Below are 22,200 nucleotides of genomic sequence, written 5' to 3'. Positions count from 1 at the left end.
ATCTATGGAGTGAGTTCCAGGACAGCCACCAAAACTACACAGAGAAACCCTGTCGCAAAAAAACAAAAACAAAAACAAAAAAACAAAAAAGAATTTTTCCTTTTTGAGTCTCACTTCATAGCCCAGGTTCACCTAGTACTCACTGTGTCCCAGGCTAGCTAGCCTGCACATACAGCAACCTCCTGCTTCAGCCTCCCCATTCCTTTTTGTTAACAGAAAGTGCGTTAGTTCCTTGGTGCTGTCTGCTCCAAAAAGGTCTCTGCTGAGACACCAAAGTGGGAACATAGGAGAGACAGCGTGGAAGGAGACTTGGCAGGCCACATTCGAGTGCCAGATCTGATTTCAGAAACTTGAGGTGATTGCCGGCTGCAGAGTGGGGCACATGCTGCCTTTCTCCACTTTGGAGAAAGGCTCAGCACTCAGTTGCCCACACCTCAGAAACTTTTGCCTTTGGCTGTTACTTAGAAGGAATCTCAAGCCAGGCTTTATGAGATGGACAGAATGTCCCTATTGGTCACTAGGGACATTAGTGAGGTAGTCCATAAGACGATGCTCAGGCAGGGTGTTTACACTCAAGCCAACAACCCAAAATGTGGGTACACATAAATCCCTGCCAAGGGCTGCCCACTGGGACTCAGAGCACCCAAGGGAGGGGTGCATTGGCAGAGCTGCCATTGGGGTGAATCAGCACTGAGGTCATGGACTGCTAAGCAGTGCACACCAGGTACCAGTGTTCAGATACAGCAATAAAGTGGTGTCAGCTGCGAAAGTGAGCCGAGTAGGGAGGGCGGGACCGCTGCTTCATATGTGTGGATGTGTGACTGTGAGCAGGACAGAAGACAGTGCATGGGGCTGGAGAGAGAGCTCAGGAGTTAAGAGCCCTGGCTGCTCTTCCAGAGGACACACCCATGTGGTGGCTCACAGCCATCTGTCAACTCCAGTACCAGATAGACACCCTCTTCTAGCTTCTGTGGGTACCAAGACACCCATACACGTAACAACAACAAAAATCTCCAAAAGAGCTCTTGCTGAAACATCAAGGAAAAGGGCTCTGGGAGAGCTCAGTAGCTGCTTGACGTGCTTGCGTAAGTGCCTGAATTCTAACCCGAACTCGGGAAAACTGGGCATGGTGGCGAGTGTTGGTAGTCCTGGCACAGGGGGCATCCTTGGAGTTCCATGGTTAGCTAGTCTAGCCAGATTGGTGAGCTCAAGGTCCAGTGAGAGACCATGTTTTAAAAATGAGGTGGAGAGGCTGAGTGTGGTGGTACGCGCCTTTAATCCCAGCACTCGGGAGGCAGAGGCAGGTGAATCTCTGTGAGTTCAAGGCCAGTCTGGTCTACAGAGCGAGATCCAGAACAGCCAGGGCTACACAGAGAAACCCTGACTCGAAAAGCAAAAACAAAAAACATGGAGAACAGTTGAGAAGACAGCAGATGCCTAACTTCGGGCCTCCCCGAGCCCCTGGCCACACATACATATCTATGTATGCACACCCAACCATGCATACACAAGTCAAGGTGAGATTAGCACCAGAGAAAATTCGCTTTTTTTTTCTTGAGACAGTGTCTCCCCGTGTAGCCTAGGACAGCCTTGAATTCCTGCCTCAGCTCCCGAGTCCTGGGATGAAGGAGGTGTACCACCACCTCCTGGTTCAAAATCTCACCTTTTTCTTTTAAACTTTTAAGAATTAAAATATAATGACATCACTTCCCCATCCCCCCTTTTCAAGTAAACAAGGGGCATTTAGTCCTCTTCATCTATACACTCTGCATACACCCCTACACCTGTCAGCTGCCACCCCACTTCTGACTCTGGTTTCTGGACATTCCATGTCAATGTAGTCACACGAGTGTAGTGTGTGGCCTTCTATGTGTGGCTCAATGTTTTTGAGGTTCACCTATGTTGTGATAAGTTCAATTCTCTTCCTTCTCTCCTTCCTCTCTCCTCCTCTCCCTCCCCTCCTCCTCCTCCTCCTCCTCCTCCTCCTCCTCCTCCTCCTCCTCCTTCTCCTCCTCCTCCTCTCTTTTCTATCTGACCATACAGACCAGTCTGGCCTCAAACTCAAAGAGATCCACTTGCCTCTGGTTCCTGAGTACTGGGATTAAAGGTGTGCACCATCAAACCCAGTTACTATTCGTTTTATTTGGAAATAACTTCAAACCAATAGAGAGGTTGAAGGAAGGCCATGACCCAGTGTTCCCTTAGCCTCATGTATTGCCTCACTCTGCCCCTCTCCGGTTGTAGGGTATTCACCAGAGAAGACTGCTCAGACATTAAGCCAATAGAAAGTCTTCATTAGCTGCCTGACAACTGCCACTGGGTGTTCAGGATCCCAGTGTAGCCCTGAGCCTTTCCCGGGGTGAGCTTTTAAGCAAAAAAAACATATCCATATTTTAGTTAACAAGATCGGTTAGCCAGAGCAGAACTACAGAAGCCAAAAAGCAAGGTTAGTCCATGTAGAGACTTTCCCAGAACTATAGGCTTTGATGAATTAGGCCTTTGTTTTAGTTTTGGCGGGTGGTGCTGTCCACATGCCGAGTTTTATGGCCTGAATGGTACTACCATCATGGAGCCAGTTGTACCAAAGTCTGGGGCTCTGTTTCACTCCCCTGGGCTCTGACTCCATTTCTCTGGATCATTTGGAGTCAGTTAGGGGCACAACACCCCTCCCCACCCAAACATTCCATCACATATCTCTTTAAAACAAAAGCATTCTCATCGGGGTATGGTGGCTCATACCTATAATTCTGTCATGGGCTGGCCAGAGCAGGAGTATCATGAATTCAAGGCCCACCTGGACTGCGCAGCTAGACACTTTCTCAAACAAAAAACAAGGGCTAGGGATATGGTTCAGAGGGTCTTGGTTGCCTAGCACCCATGTAAAAAGCTGGACCTGTTTGTACCCACACACCTGTAACCCCAGTGCTGTAGAGGGCAGAGATGGGAGGATTCGGGGGGCTTGATGGTAGCTTGCCTAGCTCCAGGCTTAGTGAGAGACACTGTCTCAAGGTTAGAATAAGGCAGAGTGACAGAGCAGGACATCTGAGGCCCTTTGTGTGCGCCCTACATACCACCACACATTGGGGGGGAAACGCCAGACTAAAAGCACACCTTTAGTCCCAGCACTGGAGAGGCAGAGACAGGCAGATCTCTGTGTTTGAAGCCAGCCTGGTCTACAAAGTGAAGTTTCAGGACAGCCAGGACTGTACTGAGAACCCCTTCTCTCAAAACAAACAACAACAAAAAACAACAACAAAAAACAGGAACATTCTTGCCACATCCAGCATGCTCCAGGGATTGACCTGACTACAACATTGAGAGAAGGAAGAAAAGACAAACAGATAAGCTGGGGTTGGGTGGGCTTTGCTCTTGGATGCAGAAGCCAAAGCGCCCCCCCCCCCCCCAGAAGCTCGATGTATTTATTTTATATGGTTGAACAGGGAGGTGGGGTTATTGCATACCAATAAACAAGGAGGCAGGAGGGACGGTGTCTGTAGGAAGCAGTCTTCAGGCCATAAATATCCAGGGGGAGAAAACTATGATAGGCATTGTCTGCACACACCGTTAGCATTTGCACTTGGAACAGAGGAAGGTGTTACAATCTCTCTGAGCCTCACTTAGGCAAGGCTTTGCCACTCCCAAGGGGCTGATGCAATGGAGTCCTTGGCATGGCTGTGCCCATGTCAACAGCACACATTCACTCACGACTTCACTGACTCTTCACACATCCTAGCATCTGACTTCAGCGAGGAAATCAGGAAGCACAAATTGATCCAGCATCATCTCATCTTGTAGACATTGATCCAGCATCGTCTAACTTTGTAGACACATTCAAAATCCTGCTGCCTTTCCCCAGTAATGTTCTTTTTTCTCACCCAATCTTACTTTTTAAAGATTTGTTGTTGTTATTATTATTATTATTTTGGCTTTTCTCTGTGTAGCCCTGGCTGTCCTAGAACTCACTCTGTAGACCAGGCTGGCCTTGAACTCACAGAGATCTGCCTGCCTCTGCCTCCTGAGTGCTGGGATTAAAAGTGTGCACCACCAGGATGGGCTCAGATTTACTTGTTTTAATTTTATATGTATGTATGTTTTGCCTGAATGCATGTAAATGCACTCTATGCATGCCTGGTGCCTGGAGAGGTCATAAGAAGGCATTCAGTCCCCTGGGTCTGAAGTTACAGATGACGGTGGGCCACTGTGTGGGTGCTGGGAACCAAACCTGGGTCCTCTGCAAGAGCAGCAAGCAGTCTCAACTGCTGAGCCAACTCTCCAGCTCCTCGCATATTATTTTCAGGATTTAAATTTATACAATGAGAACTCAGATGAAAGGTATCAAAATAAAAATGAAACTCAAGCTGGGTGGTAGTGGCACACGCCTTTAATCCAGCACTCAGGAGGCAGAAGCAGGTAGATCTCTGGGAGTTCGAGGCCAGCCTGGTCTACAGGGTGAGTTCCAGGACAACCAGGACTGTTACATAGAGAAATATTGTCCCAAAAAGAAACAAAAAAAGAAAGAAATTCAATGGAAACAGTTAAATATGTAGAAATAATCTCCCAAACGCAACACCACACCACTTTGAGTAACATCTCTGATCAAAAGAGGAGATGCATTTGGAAGGGAATTTAAGCAGGAATTCCTAACAGCATGCCCAGGAATATAAGGTTTCTCATAAATGGTCAGATGCCGATCCAAACAACCATGACATCTGGGTTTTAAATAAAGCATAGATAACATTTACTGAGGCTTAGGCATAGGATAATTTTATGCCAAACATAATTTTCTTGTGAGCCCCTGTCTAGTGTCTGCTTCCATCTCATGACCACATAGAACCTAAGTATAAAAAGATAGAAGCTAGAATCCATATATGAGAGAAAACACGTGGTGGTGTCTTTCTGGGCCTGGGCAACTTCATTTCGGGTATTTCCCAGTTCCGTTTATTTACTGACAAACTTTGTGACTTAGTTTTTCTTTACAGCTGCGTACGTTTCCATTGTGTGTGTGTGTCACACTTTCACTGTCCATTGTCAGTTCTTGCTTTCCAGCTGTTGTGGGTAGAGCTGCCATGAGCATGGATGAGCAAGCATCCCTGGGGGGATGCACAGACCTCTGGGTACGTGCCTGGGGTTGGTGTAGCTGGGTCGTATGGAAGATCTGTTTTCGGCTGCTGCTTCGGCTTTTTCATCTCCTCGTTTTTTTCTGTTTTGTTTTTTCAAGACAGAGTCTCACTATGTAGCTTTGACTCTCCTGGAACTCTCTCTGTAGACCAGGCTGGCCTCAAACTCAGAGATCCGCAGGCCTCTGCCTCCCGAGTGCAGGGATTAAGGATGTGCGCCACCGCTGCTGGCATATTTTTAGCTTCTTGAGGAACCTCCACACTGGTTTCCAGGATGGCTCCACCGGTTTGTATTCCCACCAACAGTGAGTAGACCACTAGTGTTTGTTGATGATAGTCATTTTGACAGGGGTGAGATGGGATCTCAAGGTGGTTCTAATCTGCATTTCTACCGTGGTTAAGGATGTTGAGCCCTTTTTTTATGGGTGTTTTGCCCACCTGTATGTCTGTGCACCACATTCATGCCAGGTGCCCTTAAAGGTTAGAAGATGACATTGAATCCCTTGGAACTGGAGTCATAAGTGGTCATGAGCCTCCCAACATGGGCGTTGGGAACCAAATCCAGGTCCTTTGCAAGAACAAGTGCTCTAAATGGCTGAGCCATCTTGCCAGCCACAGGCTGTCTTTTCTCTCTCTTTAAAAAAAATCAGGTGACTCAGGGTTAGGGTTAATACATGGGCTTATGTCTGGGTCTTCCCTTCCATTGACCCGTGTCTGACTCTGTGCCAGTACGGTGCTGTTTGTCTTATTACCACGTCTCTAGTCCAGGTCATCTTCCTGCGGTACTCTTTGTGCTCAGGCTGGCTTTGGCTATCCCAGGTCTCTTTGCTTTCAGATGAATTTTCGGATTGTTTCCTTTTTGTCTGTGAAGAGGTGTTGGTACTTTGATGGGGACTGTGTTGAATCTGTAGACTGTCTTTGGTATTTTCCCAGTCTTGATTGAAGAGGTCTGTGAATATGGGAGATCTTTCCATCTTCTAGTATCTTCAGTCTCTCTTGGGTGTTTTAAAGACCATTCACTTACTTTGTTAGGTTTATTCCAAAGTATTTTTTTCCCCTGAAGCAGTTGTGAATGGGAGCATTTGTCTGATTTCTTCCTTAGATATTTGTTATTCTTATATAATACTGGTTCTCAACCTTCCTAATGCTGTGACCCTTTAACACAGTCCTTCATGTTGTGGTCCCTAGCCATAAAATTATTTTTGTTGGTACTTCATAACTATAGTTTTGCTACTGTTATGAATTATAATATAAATATCTGATATTTCCAGTGGTCTTAGGCAATCCCTGTGAAAGGGTCATTTGACCTCTTGTTGAGACCCATGTTGAGAAACACTAGTATATAAAAAGGCTACTAATTTATTATCTTTGTTGTATTGTTGGTGTGTGTGTGTGTGTGTGTGTGTGTGTGTGTGTGTGTGTGTGTGTGGTGTATGTAGGCATGCATGTCACAGTGCAGACATGGACAACTTTGTGGAATCAGTTCTCTCCTTCCACCTTTACAAGGTGTATTAGTTACTTTTCTGTTGCTGTGATAAAACGCCATGACCAAGGCAGCTTATTGAAGAGTTTATTTGGGCTTATGGTTCCAGAGGGATAGGAGTCTGTCTGAGGCAGGGTTAGGATTGCTGTGACAAAACAATATGATCAAAACAAGTCGGGGAGAAAAGGCCTGTTTTGCTTGAATTTCCACATCACACAGTTCATCGTCAAAGGAATTCAGGACAGGAACTCAAACTGGCCCAGAACCTGAAGGTAGGAGCTGATGCAGAGGCCATGGAGGAGTGCTGCTTATTGGCTTGCTCAGCCTGTATTTTTTTGTTTGTTTTTTGAGACAGGGTTTCTTTGTGTAGCTCTGGCTGTCCTGGAACTTCCTCTGTAGACCATCCACCTGCCTCTGCCTCCCAAGTGCTGAGATTAAACCTGCTTTTTTACAGCACCCAGGACCACTAACTCAGGGGGTGGCACTGCCCACAATGGGCTGGACCCTCCTCCACAGTCACTAATTAGGAAAGACAATGCCCTATAGGCTAGCCTACAGCCTGATCTTATGGAGACTTTTTTTTTTTTTTTCAATTGAGGTTCCCTCTTCTCAGATGACTTTAGCTTGTGTCAAGTTGACCTAAAACTAGACAGGACAGAGCCCATGATGACAGAGTAGAGTCATGGCAACTGGAGCTGGAAGCTGACCGCTCATATGTTGAACTGCAAACAGGAAGCAGAGAGAACACATTGGCAATGGTGTGAGGCTTTGGAACCTCAAAGCCAGCCCCCAGTGGCATACTTCCTCCAGCAAGGCCACATACCTTCTAATCCTTCACAAACAGCAGCACCGACTGGGGACCACGTGTCCAAATATCTGAGCCTATGCAGGACATTTCATTCAGATTACCACCCCGCGGTCTTGGGGATGGAACTCAGGCCGTCAAACTGGCATAGCGAGCGCCTTTACCTGCTGAGCCATCTCACTGACCCCAGCTCCTGATTTATTGTTGCTGTTAACCTCGTATCCTGCCGCTTTGCTGAAAGCGTCTATCCATCTTAACGTTCTTCTCCTGGGGTGGGTAAGGTCTTTTGCATAGAATCATACCATCTGCAAATAAGAATGAGGTTCATTATCACAACAAAAATAATTTTTCTGAGGCCGACAAAGTAGCTTGGCAGGGGAAGGTACTGTGTGCAAGCCTGATGATCTGAGTTGGATCCCCAGATCCCACAAGGTCCATGAGGACACCAACTCCCAAAGGTGGTCCCCGCCATGGCATGCACATTCCTGCACTCACACAAACATATACAATAAACAAATAAATGAATATATATTTCTGATTCAAGACCCAGTGAATACCCAGGGGGTCTGTGTGTGTGTTTTCTTATCAGCCTTTATGGCCCTTTAGTGAGCAGGCTCTGTGAGGACTGTCATTTCACATATATGAAGACTGGGTGAGGCCTGAGAGACACCTAGGCTCCTGCAGGAGTGAGCAGAGAACCAGGGTAGGGTTAGAAATCAAGCTCTGGGGGTCCAGAGCCCACTTCCATGACTCCCAGCCCCATAGTCCCTTCCCAGGCCCTGTTGTTCAGAGGACCCTGGCTGGAGACCCATCTAAGTCCTCCTGCAGCCCTGGCCTGGCCACAGTGGGTAGGCGGTCCCTGTGACACAGTGCATCCCCGGGAGGAGAGAAAGTTAGCTTATGTCATGGAGCAAGCACTGGCCAGAAGCCAGGAGAAGCCCTGGCAGAGCCTGGCCTCCCAGAACTACGGTTTCCAAAGCTAAGAACACATGAGGGGCAAGAAGTGGTCATGTGACAGGACCCTCAGAACCACCCAGCTCTGCTCCACCGCCTTGGTTCCTCTCTGGTGCTCAGCCCCAAGTCTCCACCAGGCAAGCTGTATTTGGCCTCTGCCCATTTCCCTGCCCCCGTTGTCCCTGGGGCGGGCTCCTTTAATCCCTTTGCCCCCAAGGATCTTAACAGGCTTGCTTGATAATAGTGTATGTGGGGACTGAGGGGCCCTGGGGACTGACAGACTCTCAGAGAAATGGAGCATGTGGGTGGAGGCTTTGGGATAGTCCCTTTATCTCCCCTGTCCTATGGCGTGAATGCAGCTGTAGTGGCCAGCACAGTACTTTACAGTTTCCTCCTGTAAACTGAAGGCCTCCTGCCTTCTGTGATGACGTTAGGTCACAGGGGAGTCTGTCACTGTGGGGCCAGAGTGGGTGGGTGGTGGTCTGTTGTGTTGGGTGGGTTTGTTGAAGCATGGTAGACTGTTCTGTCTGGGCTTGGGGTTCTCTGGACTTTTTTTGTTTGTTTGTTTTTTGAGACAGGGTTTCTCTGTGTAGCTTTGGGGCCTGTCCTGGATCTCACTCTGTAGACCAGGCTGGCCTCGAACTCACAGAGTTCACAGATAAGTTTATTAGGGTGCACAATATTTTGGGGAACACAGTACCACCACATTTCCCCTTTTTTGTCTAAAGTTAAAAAAAGCTTATAACTAATACAAGAAAAATTATGTGCAATAAGTATATATAATATACACAGTCAAGATTACATTAACGATGTCTAGTTCATTAACATTTGACAGATTCAGACAAAAAACTCCATTAATATATAACAATGTCCAGTCCAGTAACATTTGACAAATTCAGACAAAAAATTTTCATTACTTATCTTATTTAAAACAAGTAATTCCTTTTTAAAAGTATTTTTTTCTTTTCGTAATAGATTCAGTAATCTACCTTTTGTCATTTTTATATCTTCCTCTTTTTCTTTTTAGTGTAGATTCAGTGATCTACCCATTTATCTTATTATTCTTTATCTTTTTTCTCAGAATAGAATCAGTGATCTATCTCATATCTATATTTTTTTCTTTTTTTTTCTTTCTTTTTTAAACAAAACCTCTGAATCTAATCTCCATGCCTGGCCCTGCCTCTCGAGTGCTGGGATTAAAGGCGTGCGCCACCACCTTCCACCATCTGAGCCGCTTACGTGACTGTGGAGTCCACTGGCTGAGGGGAGTTGTATGGTATGCCTCGAGCGAGTGATAGCAGGAGACACTGTCCCCCAGTGAGTGACTGAGACAAGGTGAGGGGCTCACTGTACAAGCATAAGGACCTGAGTTTGGACTCCCAGAACCCACACAAAGCAGACGGAGCTTGGTGAGCCTGTAACCCCAGAACTAGAGAACTAGGAGGATCTCACTGGCCAGCCAGTCTGGCTGCAATAGCCAGCTCCAGGCTCAGTGAGAGACCCTGCCTCAAAAACTGAAGAGGAGAAGCAAATGAGAAAAACATCCTGAGGCCAGCAGTGATGGTACACATCTGTTTGTTTGTTTGTTTGTTTCTCTGTGTAACCACCCTGGCTATCCTGGAACTCTCTGTCTGTGGACATGGTGGGCCTTAAACTCACAGAGATCCACCTGTCTCTGCCTCCCAAGTGCTGGGATTAAAGATGTGCTTTAATCTTTAGGAAATACAGCCGGGTCTGACTGGCCCTCCCCTGACCCCTCTGTCTTGATGCATCCAGGTGGTTGTGCTCATGGATCCAGGCGAAGACCCGGAGGACACACTTCGTGCACACCGGTCCCGGGAGCGTACCTTTATATTTGACACTGTGTTTGACCAGCATGCATCTCAGGTTCATACCACCCCCTCTGCCTCTAACTCCAGGAGCTCCCTGGACCTGGATCCTGGGCTGTCTCATCTCTGTCTTCCTCGGGGTCTCCCTGAGGAGCAAGGAGATTGTGGGGCAGAAACTCCTTCCAGGGATCAAGCATATGAGATCCTCCTGTGGACACGGGTTGCCAGGTCCTATGGTCCACTCTGGGGGTTCTCTTGAGTTTGTTCACTGGTTCCTTCATAGCCCATGCTATCAGGACACACAGGCCTTTCCCACACCACCACAGGCAAGGAAAAACTGAGCACATGTGTCCTTCCATTATAACATGTGGTGGCCAGCAAGGCCCTCGCGGAGGAGGGACATCTAGGCTGAAAGCTATCATAAAGAGAGGCGGCAGGGGTGGGGTGGGGGGGCTGGGGGGGTGGGGGAGGTCTGGCAAGGGAAGCCTATAGTGCTCATCTCTCAGACAAGGAGCCTCCAGGAGGTCACACAGTGCTAGATGTTTGGGCCAGGAATTGATCTTTCTCATACATCATGGCACTACTAACCTCTGTAAGACCAGAAGGTGGTACCACATGCAACCTAACCACATCACAGAGGGGAGCCAGGGCTCATCAGGGATAGCAATGAAGGTAGGATTTGAACTTAGGGCTCCTGAAATGGGATGTCACAGTACCAGGGTGGCAGCATCTGGGGGAGATTTCGGACCCAAGTGAAGCAGCACAAGATGGAGTGCCATGTCTTCTTGTCCTACTGTGAGAGGAAAGGTCGACTGCCCTGTATTCAATACCAGATCTCTCACTTCTTTGTGCTTTAAGATTCTAAAATTTTTCTGTGTATGTGAGTGTTTGCCTGCATATATACAAATAAACTATGTGCATGCCTGGTACACACAGAGGCCGGAAGAGAGGGTCAGGGTCCCTGGAACTGGAGTTACAGACAGTTGTGAGCTGCCGTGTGGATGCTGAGTACTGAATCCAGGTCCTCTGTAAGAGCAGCCAGTGCTCTTAACCTTTAAAGCTGCTTTCCCAGCCCCTTCTTTTTTCTCCCCATGACGGGGTCCCATTATATAGCCCCGGCTGGCACAAATTCACTTTATAGCCTAGAATTGCCTTAAACTCCCAATCCTTCTGCATCAGCCTCCTACATGTTAATTACAGACGTGCACTCCCCTGCCCAGAAGTCCTCCTGCTTCTGAGATTGTATAGTCAAGGGGCTGTGGTCATCAGAAGCTCTTTTGAGCTACACGTCGCTGATGGTCTCCCTCTTGGTCCTCACTTGGTACTGGAGTGGCATGTCCTGCAGCAGCCGGTAGCTAGGAGACAGTTCACATGCCTGGGGACAGGCTTCTTAGAAGGGCCGTCTCCCTAGGACAGTGGCCTCATTCAGCATGGTGACCTCAGCTTCAGCAGGGCCAATGGGAGCCCCTGGGCTTCCAAAGCCTGGCAAAAAGAAGGCACATGTATTTATGTTGGCTGGTCAAACCTCAAGGCCGCCGGTGTTAGTATGACCTCAGTGGATACCAGGATAGGGAACAGATTCAGCACCTCAGTTAAGGAGCCAAGTGTCCGGGGCCATTCTCAGCTAGCCACACCCGTGCCAGGCTGCTTCCTATGTCTGCTGTAGGGGACATAGGAATGGGGACAGCATCTCAGTAAGGACACATAACACAGAAGAAGGGCCTGCTGGGGATACTGGTCACATTTTTTTTTTTTTTAAGACAGATCTTACAAAGTATTCTTGGCTGTCCTGGAACTTGCTATGTAGACCCAGCTGGTCTTGAACTCAGAGATCTGCCTGCCTCTGCCTCCTGACTGCTGGGATTAAAGGCGTATGACACCAGGTCTAGCTGGCCACCTCTGTCACCCTCAGTTCAGAACTAAGCCATCATTGTAAAGCAGAGTGGATCCCTCTGAGTAGAGGTCATGTTCAAGGTCAAGATGGCATGCCACAGAGGGACCTGGTCACTGACAGTCATCAGCAAGCTACTTCATGCTGAGTACCACACTCAAGGCCCCAATGTCCTTTGCAAGCCTTACAAAATGATCAGAAATATCTCCTCCTCCTAGCTGGCTGTGGAGACACACACCTGTGACCCCAGCCATCAGGAGGTGGAGGCAGGAGGATAAGGAGTTCAAGGTCATCCTCAGCTACATAGAAAGTTGTGGCTAGCCTGGACTACATGGGACCCTATTTCTCTGTCTGCCTGCCTCTCTCTCTCTCTCTCTCTCTCTCTCTCTCTCTCTCTCTCTCTCTCTCTCTCACTCACACACACACACACACACACACACACACACACACACACGCATGAAGCATTCGTCTGAGGTCACATCACACACAGCAGAGCGCATACTCAGACCTAACCTGTGCCTGTCTGAAGCCATAGAGAGGCAGGTTAGGTCTGGGGGCTTTCAGCCCAGCTTGGGGAAACCATGAGCAGCCAGGGCTGCACCAGAGTGGATACTTGGGAGGTGCGGCAGGAGGGGCTGCTGGTGGTCAACCCAGATCAACCTGGGCTTCACTCACCAGCTCCAGGTGTCTCTCCTTGAACTCCCCCGTGGACAGGGAGCTCACTACCTGCATATCCCCTCCTGGCTGTCGCTGCCTTTGTTACACATGGCTCCACTCCCTGCCCAGTTTCATCCCACAAAGAGGGATCCTGATGATAACTGCAGAGTCCTAAGCCCTAACTCCAGTCTCTCATTCTTGGCAGAAGCTCAGGAGTGACTGATTCCTAGCATGTGTCAGGCCTCCTAGGAGGAAATTCCCAAATTCTTGTTTGTTTAATTGTGAGATGTACTCTCACTCTGTAGCCCTGGCTGAACCGGAACTCACTGTGTAGACCAGGCTGGCCGTAAACTCACAGAGATCTGCCTGCCTCTGCCTCCTTAATGCTGGGCCCTGTCTTTTCTGTTTTGTTTGTTTGTTTTGGGTTTTTTTTTTTTCAAGAAAGGATCTCTCTATAGCTCTGGCTGTTCTGGAACTCACTATGTAGACCAGGCTGGCCTCAGACTCACAGAAATCTGCCTGCTTCTGCCTCCCAAGTGCTGGTCCCTGACTTTTCTAAGCAATGGGTCCCCTGACTCAGGGTGGGCTGTCCCCTGACTCTCTGTCCTCCTGTCTGTCCACAGGAAGCTGTTTACCATGCCACCATCCAGCATTTAGTGGAGGGCGTCATCTCTGGATACAATGCGACAGTTTTTGCCTATGGCCCCTCAGGTACTGGGTTTGGCATTGTTTCCAGGAGGGTATGGGCGTGGTGCCCCCAGAGGTCCCTACCCCTTTCTAGAGATTAAAGTCTCAGGTAGACTAGGCTGACCTTAAACTCACTATGTAGCCAAGGATGATCTTGAACTCCCAATCTTCCTGCCTCCATCACCCAATTCTGGGTTTGTAAGTGTGTGTCACCATGCCTGGTTTATGCCATGCCGGAGATGGAATCCAGGGTTATGTGTATTCTAGGTGAGTACTCTACCAACTGAGTCACATCCCCAGCCCCCCCATATACATATATACATACACACACACACACATATATATATACATACATACATATACATACATACATACACACATATACATACACACATACACACATATACATACACACACACACACACACACACACACACACACACACACACACACACATTTGGTAGTACCAGGGATTGAACCCAGGGCCTCATGCATCCTAGGCTAGTACTCCAGCACTGAGCCTCATTACAGGCACCAGGGACCTGTGCTCTGGGCTTCGCTGTCCACACCTCTGAGAGGTGAGAATGTTCCCCCCTCACAGAAAGGAGTCAGGAAATGAGATAGCTGTCCCAGAGCACATAGCCATGGGGTGGAACTTTCCCAAAGCTAATGTTACATTCAACCCCAGCCTGTGTTTTTCTGCTCAGGAGGACCATGAATTTCTTCTCTGAGGTTATGAGTAAAGCTCAATCAGTGTTTGCAAACAGGTAGCAGAGGCCTGTCATCCCAGTTCTTGGAGAGACTAAAGCAGGAAGCTCACAAGTTCTAGGCCAGCCTGGGCTATATAATGAGACCTTGTTTCAAATAAATTAGAAAAGGAGAGGAGAAAGAAAGGGCCAAGAATATACCAAAAATACAGTACTAAGTGCTTGACTGGTCCAGGAGCTACAGAATGAAGCCAGTTCTCTTCTCCCTGGGTGAGGGCTGGAACCCTGTCTGTGTAGGTGGGAACCTGGCTACTTCATTCATTCATCCATCAGTGATGTGCCAGGTTTAAGGGGAAGGCAGTTGGGGAGGGGCCAATGATATCCCCTTCTAGAGAACACCCCCCGAAACCAGGCAGGGTATCAGGCTTCTTACTGCACAGCACATTTGAGCCCTGCCCTCCTGCAGGTGCTGGGAAGACCCACACCATGCTGGGCATGGATGCGGAGCCTGGCATCTACCTGCAGACCCTCACTGACCTCTTCCAGGCCATCGAGGAGACCCAGGACAACATGGAATATAGTGTGTCTATGTCTTACCTGGAGGTGAGCCAGCTTTCCTGCCTCAGTTGGATCAACTGCAGAATGGGTACAATACTGACTACCTGTGTAGAATTCATCCTCAGGGTGTGAGCTCTCCAGCAGCTCAGGCTTCCAACCAGTTCTTTTAAAAATATTTTAGGGGGCTGGAGAGATGGCTCAGCAGGTAGGAGCACCAGCTGCTTTTCCAGAGGACTTGGGTTCAGTTCCCAGCACCCACATGGCAGCTCACAACTGTCTGTAACTCCAGTTTTAGGTGATCCAACATCCTCTTCTGGCCTCTCGGGGCGTTGCATGCAAGTGTTGCCCAGATATAGATGCTGGCAAAACACCCATACTAATAAAATAATTAAAAAATAATTTAAGCTAGACATAGTGATGCATGCCTTTAATGTCAGCACTGAGGAGGCAGAGACAGGAGGATCTCTGAGTTTGAGTCCCGTCTGATCCACAGAGTGAGTTCCAGGACAGCTAGGACTATATAGAGAAACCCTGTCTCAAAAAAAAAAAAATCTTTTTAAAATTTATTTTATGTGTATGGGTGTGTTTTGCCCTGTATGTATGTCTGTATACCACTTGCTTTCCTGGTAGCCACAGAGGCAAAAAGGGATGTCAGATTCTCTGGAACCGGAGTTACAGATGGTTGAAATCTACTATGTGCGTTCTGGGACTTGAACCCCAGTCCTCTGCAAGAGCAGCCAGTGCTTTCAAGCCCTGAGCCATTTCTCCAACCTGTCTTTATGATTCTTTGCTGCTTTGTTCCAACCTTTCTGTTCTGCTCCAGATTTATAACGAAGTCATCCGTGACCTCCTGAATCCATCTTCTGGGTTTCTGGAGCTGAGAGAAGATTCTAGAGGCAGCATCCAAATTGCAGGCATCACAGAAGTATCCACCTCAAATGCTCAAGAGGTGAGGGTCACAGCCCAGCCCATAAAGTTCTCCTTGTTCAAGTTTGCTGAGCAGTGACCAGCAGGCTGGTCCAAGCTGAGCTGTTTCCAAGCATCTGGACTTGATCTGAGATCTCAGATCTCTGCAATCAGCTATGCCTCCTTACTGGTGCTCCAGGCAGACATCACCTATCGATCGATCCTGTCAGCAAGTTTTCCTGCACCAGCTCCCCTTGTCTCCCTCCCTCACCTCTCTCCCGCTTCCCTTCCTTCTCCCTGTCTTTGTTTCTTTTTTTTAAAGACAGGGTCTTTCTACATAGTTCTGGCTGGCTTGGAACTTGCTATTAGACCAGGCTAGCCCACCTGCCTCTGCCTTCTTTTTTTTTTTTTTTTTTTTTGGTTTTTCCAGACAGGGTTTCTCTGTGTAGCTTTGTGCGTTTCCTGGATCTCGCTCCATAGACCAGGCTGGCCTCGAGCTCACAAAGATCCTCCTGCCTCTACCTCCTGAGTCCTGGGATTAAAGGTGTGCACCACCACCGCCTGGCTTAGAGGACAACTTCTTTAAAAAGATTTATTTTTATTTTATGTGTATGAGTTTTTTTCCTGTGTATGTCTGTGCACCACATGCATGGCCTACAGAGACCAGAAGAGGGCAATGGATCTCCTGGAACTGGAGCTATAGATAAACGTAAACTGCCATGTAGATGCTGGGAATTGAACTCTGGTCCTCTGGAGGAGCAGCCAGTGCTCTGAACCTCTGAGCCATCTCTCCAGTCCTCCATCTTGTTTTTTTTTTGTTTTTTTTTTTTTGGAAACAGGGTCTTTTATTGGTCTAGAACTTACCAAATAGTATACTGGCTGCCCTAGTCATCCTGCTCTTTCCAGCACTGGGATTACAAACACATGCCACTATGTCCAGCTTTTTTTTTTTCATTGATTCTGGGATCAAACTCAGTTCGTGCAGCAATCCCTTTACTAACAGAGCCATCTCTTTAGCCCTGGATTTTGTTTTTGAGACAAGATTTCACACTGTAGCCTATAGCCTGGGATTCACTATGTAGCCCAGGCTGGGCTTACACTTACAGCAATCCTCCTGTTTCAGCCTCTTAAATGTTAGGATGACAGATATGAGCTACCATGTTCTGAATGACAGTGAGCATCTCAGCTTCCCCTACTCTTGCTCCATACACTGCAGTCCTAGCCCTGGTCCCTACACAGCAGGGCCTCAGCAGAGGGTGGCTGTTCCAGTTCTGTAGCTGCTTGTGTGGCAGAGGGGTTCACTCCCATTGCCAACCCAGCAGCTCTGCAGCTGCCTGGAGTTGTGACTTGAAAAGGTCAGGGCTGCTGTAGGCTCTGTGGAGAAGGGGTGAGTTGGGCTGGGGATGCAGCTCAGCTGGTGCAGTGCTTGCCTAGCATGCATGAATTCATGGGTTCCATCCCCAGTACTGTATAAACTGGGCATGGAGGCACACATTTGCAATCCCAGCATTCAGGAGTTGGAGGCAGGAGGATCAGAAATACAAGGTCATCTCTGGTTACGTAGTGAGTTTGCGTTAACCTAGATGATGTGTCTTAGTTGGGGTTTCTATTGCTGTGATGAAACACCATGACCAAAAGACAAGTTGGAAAGGTAAGGATTAATTTGACCTATGGTTCCATATCACTGTTTATCATTGAAGGAAGTCAGAACTGGAACTCTTAACAGGGCAGGAACCTGGAAGCAGGAGCTGATGCAGAGTCTAGGGAAGGGTTCTGCTTGTTGGCTTGCTCTTCATGGCTTGCTCAGCCTGCTTTCTTTCTTTCTTTCTTTCTTTCTTTCTTTCTTTCTTTCTTTTTTTTTTTTGGTTTCGAGACAGGGTTTCTCTGTGTAGCTTTGCGCCTTTCCTGGATCTCACTCTGTAGAACAGGCTGGCCTCGAACTCACAGAGATCCACCTGGCTCTGCCTCCCGAGTGCTGGGATTAAAGGCGTGCACCACCACTGCCCAGCTTATCTTATGGAAGCATTTTCTCAGATATTTTCAGATAGTGCTAGCTTATGTGAAGTTGGCATTAAAAAAAATCTATACCACAGTAAGATTTTTGTCTTAAAAAAAAAAAAAGGGAAAAAAGAGGTAGGTAATCCATTAGTGATGTCTGTTACTGGTAGAGAAAGGACAGATTGGGTGCACATCAAGAATCTTCAATTCTACTAGTTGATTTAGCTAACTAATCACTTCATGCTACAAACCAGAAATTGCTGCTATAAGAGTCCCAGCCCCAGAGCCACCCTTTCCCTTTTTCTTGGGTCTTTCTAGAGTGAATATGTGGCCACTCAGGTCTGTGACTTGCCTTTTTCTCCCTCTGCCCTCAGATCATGCAGCTACTAACCAAAGGCAACCGGCAGCGTACCCAGGAGCCCACAGCTACCAACAAGACTTCATCCCGCTCCCATGCTGTACTGCAGGTCACTGTGCACCAGAAAAGCCGAGGTGGCGACCTGGCAGAGGAAGTGCGCCTCGGGAGGCTCTTCATGGTGGACCTGGCAGGCGCGGAGCGTGCAGCCCAGGTACTGCCCCTCTGGGGTGCATACACTTTCAGATATCATGACTGTCTTCCAACTTGCGGGCTGTCGCCCTCAGTCTTGGGGGACCTTGCCTGTCCTTGTTCAGATGGGCTTTGGTACCCAGTGTTGGGCCCAGAAGAGGTGGCTGAGTCTTAGGTAATGAATCCTGCAAGCATTTAGTAAGGAAGGAGCCAATGCTTCTAGAGGGTTTCCCCTGTGGCAGGCACCTCATCCTGCACCTACTGATGGTCCCATTTGCTGTGTGGGCTCATCCTGGGCCTGGGAAGCTCCACATGTTGGGGTGACCCATGTAATCAGATAGCAGTGTCCAGGGAGGTCTGTGCTTTCACAGCCTACAGAGCCTGTGGCAGGAATCTTAGGGTTGAACCCAGACATGTCCTGAGGAGTTGGGTTAGAGTGCAAGGAAAAGCATTTGGAGTTGCACACTGTGGGCAGATAGGTAGGTGCACAGGGACCATGGAAGAAAAGGCTGTGTTGCCATAGCCCCTTTCCAGCTTGTGGGTCCCTTGGTTTTGCTGCTGTGCTTCCTGGATGCTACCCTGTGGCCCAGGCATTCCTTCAGGCCAGGGACCCAGCTCAGGCCTGGGCTAGAAGAAGAGTTGATTTAGGCCTTGGCAGACCCGGTGTTACCAGCAGGCAGCATTTTCCTGCCCCTCCAGTACACACACCAGGCAATGATGCTTGTAATCCCCATAGCCATAGCCCTCCCTGGCCAAGTTCAAGCTTGGCACTGTCCCTGCTTTACCATACAGACTTGGAGGTGGCCACAGTGGTGCATGCCTGTCATCCCAGCGCTTGAGAGGCTGAGGGAGGAGGACCATGAGTTTCAGGCTAGCCTGGATGATAGAGCGAGACTCTGTCTGAAAACAGAAAGAAAGGGCTGGGGACGTAACAGCTGGTGGAGTGTTTGCCTAGCACACATGAAGTCCCAGGTTCCATCTTCAGCACTGGGTAAAACATGTCTGGTCGTGCATGTATATAACCCCAGTACATGGTAGTAAGTGGGTATATAATCCAGAGGTGGACATAGGAGAATCAGAAGTTCAAGACCATCCTCAGCCACATAGTGAGTTCAAGGCCAACAACATTAAATCCAGTCTGTATGTCCATGCATCACTTCTGTACTAGTACCGTGAAGGCCAGAAGAGGGTGTCTGATTCTCTGGAACTAGAGTGACAGATGGTTGTGAGTCACCCTGTGGATGCTGGGCTCAGATGTGTTTGCTGGCTTCTGCACACATCTTCACCTCCTCATTTAGCTCATGCCATTGAACACTCACGATGGCCGGCTGCCTGCAGGTGTCCAGACGCATGGCCCACAGGGACAGGTGTGACTTCCCAGAGCTTGCGTCCTATGGGGCAGCAGATGAAACAACCCTGGTCATGTGTGGAGGCAGGTGACTGCTACAGAGTCTGTGCTTCAGAGGAAATAAGTGGGGCTGTGTGGGAAAGATCAGGTGCTGGGGCCGTGGACTCTCAGAGAGTCAGCAGGGGACCTGTGGGGTGTAGGGTAAGGGTTGGAGGTGGGGTACTTTCTAGGCAAAACCCACTCATTTGCATTTTGTTGTAAGCAGTGTTGTCTAGGCTCCAGTCTGTTGATTTCAGTTATCTTTTCTATGTCAATCAGCCCTATAGCTCCTGAGAATAGATGCTTAATACTCTGCTAGTGATGTTCTGTCAAGGGGTCTCCAGTCCTTCGGACTTACGGCCCTCAGTACCAGAGCAGGCAGGGCCGTTCCCCATCCCCCTGGACTTGGGTCCCCTCCCTGGGGATGGGGAAGGGGAGACAGCAGTAGGAAGGGACCCAGTCCGTGTTCAGCCTGGCCTCTCTGCTCTCTGCTCAGACTCAGAACCGAGGCAAGAGAATGAAGGAGGGCGCACACATCAACCGCTCGCTGCTGGCCCTGGGCAACTGCATCAATGCACTCAGCGAGAAGGGCGGCAGCCGCGCTCAGTACGTGAACTTCCGCGACAGCAAACTCACGCGCCTGCTGAAGGTAGGTGCCCAGCTGGGGCTGGGCAGGGCCACCACCGTGGACAGTACCTTCCGGGAATCAACTGCCAGCACAGAGGCTGAGAGCCCTGGAGACATCACTCTGTACAAGTCTGAGTATGTGGCCACTGCCTGACCTCCCATCACCCTCCTGAGTGTGGTCTATCCTCGCTCACACGCCCCTAGTAACAGGGAGCTCACTACTTCCCAAGGCACCAATCCCGTACATGGGTAGCTGTAACCTGTGGAAACTTTTCTTTATACTGAGCTTGACGCTGCCTAGATAAATAAATAAGCAAGCAGCAAATAAATGTCCCCACATCTGCCCTCTTGGTCTAGCCTGCTCTCATCCAAGCAGCAGTCAGATGGGAGGGCCTGGAGTAGGCACCACTTATCCCGTGAATCTCCTCCTCAGGCACTAGCCTCACTCTGGTGCCAGCATCAGCTGCCTTTCTTCCAGACCTCTGGTGGACCTGGGGGAGGGCTGGGGCCACAGGTGAGGCGGCGATCCCATGGCTCCCATCGACCCAATTCTGTGGTTCTCACTGAGCAGGATGCCCTGGGAGGCAACAGCCGCACAGTGATGATTGCTCACATCAGCCCGGCCAGCACAAGTTTTGAGGAGTCAAGAACCACACTGCTCTATGCCTACAGGGCAAAGAATATCAAGACAAGGGTAAGTGAGTGGGAAGGATGGCCGACTTCAGTACCTAGACCCACATTTAAAAAAAAAGCCAGAGGCAGACAGTGGTGGTGCACACCTTTAATCCCAGCACTCGAGAAGCAGAGCCAGGAGGATCTCTGTGAGTTCGAGGCCAGCCTGGTCTACAGAACGAGATCCAAGACAGGCACCAAAACTACACAGAGAAACCCTGTCTCGAAACTGCCCGCCCCCCAAAAAAAAGCCAGATGTGGCAACATGCATCTATAATTTTTGTGCTAGAAAGGACACAGACAGATCTCTATAGCTGGCCTAGCCTCTTTGTCAAGCTCCAGGCTATCGAGAGACCCCCACCTCAAAAGAACAAGGTGAGCTGGGCATCATACTGCAGGCCTTTAAAGTCAGCATTCAGGAGGCAAGTGGATCACTGTGAGTTCAAGGCCAGCCTGATCTACATTAGGAAGACTCAGGCCAGCCAGGGATACATGGTGAAACTCAAAATTAATTAACTAATTAAAATTTAAAAACAAGGTAGATGGAGCCTGAAGAAGGACACCTGAAGTTGATTTCTGACCTGTACACACACGAGCACACACATGTACACCCACATGAACATGGATCCCCCCAACACTCACAGACACACAATCAGTGGTCGCAATAGTTACTGGTGGGGAGACTTCTAAAAAAAATCCTGATGGATTATATGAAATTTTTTATTATGGTAAGATATACATAGAACAAATATTTTCATTTCAGTTTTTTGAGACAGGGTTTTTCTCTGTAACCCTGGCTGTCCTGGAATTTGTTCTAAAGACCAGGTTGCCCTCGAACTCAGAGATCTGACTGCCTCTGCCTCCCAAGTGTTGAGATTAAAGACGTGCGCCACTGCCGCCAGGCTTCATTTAGTAATTTCTTTATTCCATGTGTACTTGGTGTGCGCATGTATGCTTGTCATGGCAAGCACATGGCTGTCAGAGGACAACTTGTGGGAGTCAGCTCTTCTTCCACCATGTAGGTTCTGGGCCGACAGGCTTGGTGACTATCACCTTTACCAACCGAATCACCCCTATGGCCACCCAAATTTCAATTTTAATCACTGTGAGTCCGCGGCATGGTAGCCTTGGTATAGTCACCCTGTGGTGCTACCAGCACTGTTGTCTCCCTTTAGAACTTACACATCTCACCAAACCTCAGCTCAGTCTCCATTAAATGTGCTCCATTCAAGACTCCCAGCCCCCCCCCCCAGGCCCTGGCTCTCCCACTCTGCTTTCCCAGAATCTGACTACTCAGGAGGCTGCATGGAAACCAGTCACACGGGAGTCTTCTTCTGTGTCTGGCTGAATGCGCTGAGCCCAGGGTTCTCACTCT

The 22,200-nt window shown here is 48.8% G+C and overlaps 1 protein-coding gene across 1 annotated transcript in view; it reads left to right on the top strand.

Annotated features, from left to right (window-relative positions):
- Nucleotides 1-22,200, top strand: part of LOC131898456 (kinesin-like protein KIF19) — a 51,643-nt gene that overhangs the window by 1,414 nt on the left and 28,029 nt on the right. The window contains exons 3-9 of the mRNA XM_059249636.1: nt 10,136-10,246; nt 13,360-13,447; nt 14,597-14,733; nt 15,512-15,637; nt 17,967-18,161; nt 20,023-20,175; nt 20,725-20,847. Of these exons, the coding sequence (XP_059105619.1) occupies nt 10,136-10,246; nt 13,360-13,447; nt 14,597-14,733; nt 15,512-15,637; nt 17,967-18,161; nt 20,023-20,175; nt 20,725-20,847 (933 nt within the window). The remainder of the gene's footprint in view (nt 1-10,135; nt 10,247-13,359; nt 13,448-14,596; nt 14,734-15,511; nt 15,638-17,966; nt 18,162-20,022; nt 20,176-20,724; nt 20,848-22,200) is intronic.

Source organism: Peromyscus eremicus, chromosome 23 (assembly GCF_949786415.1).
Source record: "Peromyscus eremicus chromosome 23, PerEre_H2_v1, whole genome shotgun sequence".
Taxonomy (NCBI): Eukaryota; Metazoa; Chordata; class Mammalia; order Rodentia; family Cricetidae; genus Peromyscus; species Peromyscus eremicus.
The sequence above is the reverse complement of the archived record's forward strand: the minus strand, read 5'-3'. Positions and strand labels throughout refer to the sequence as shown.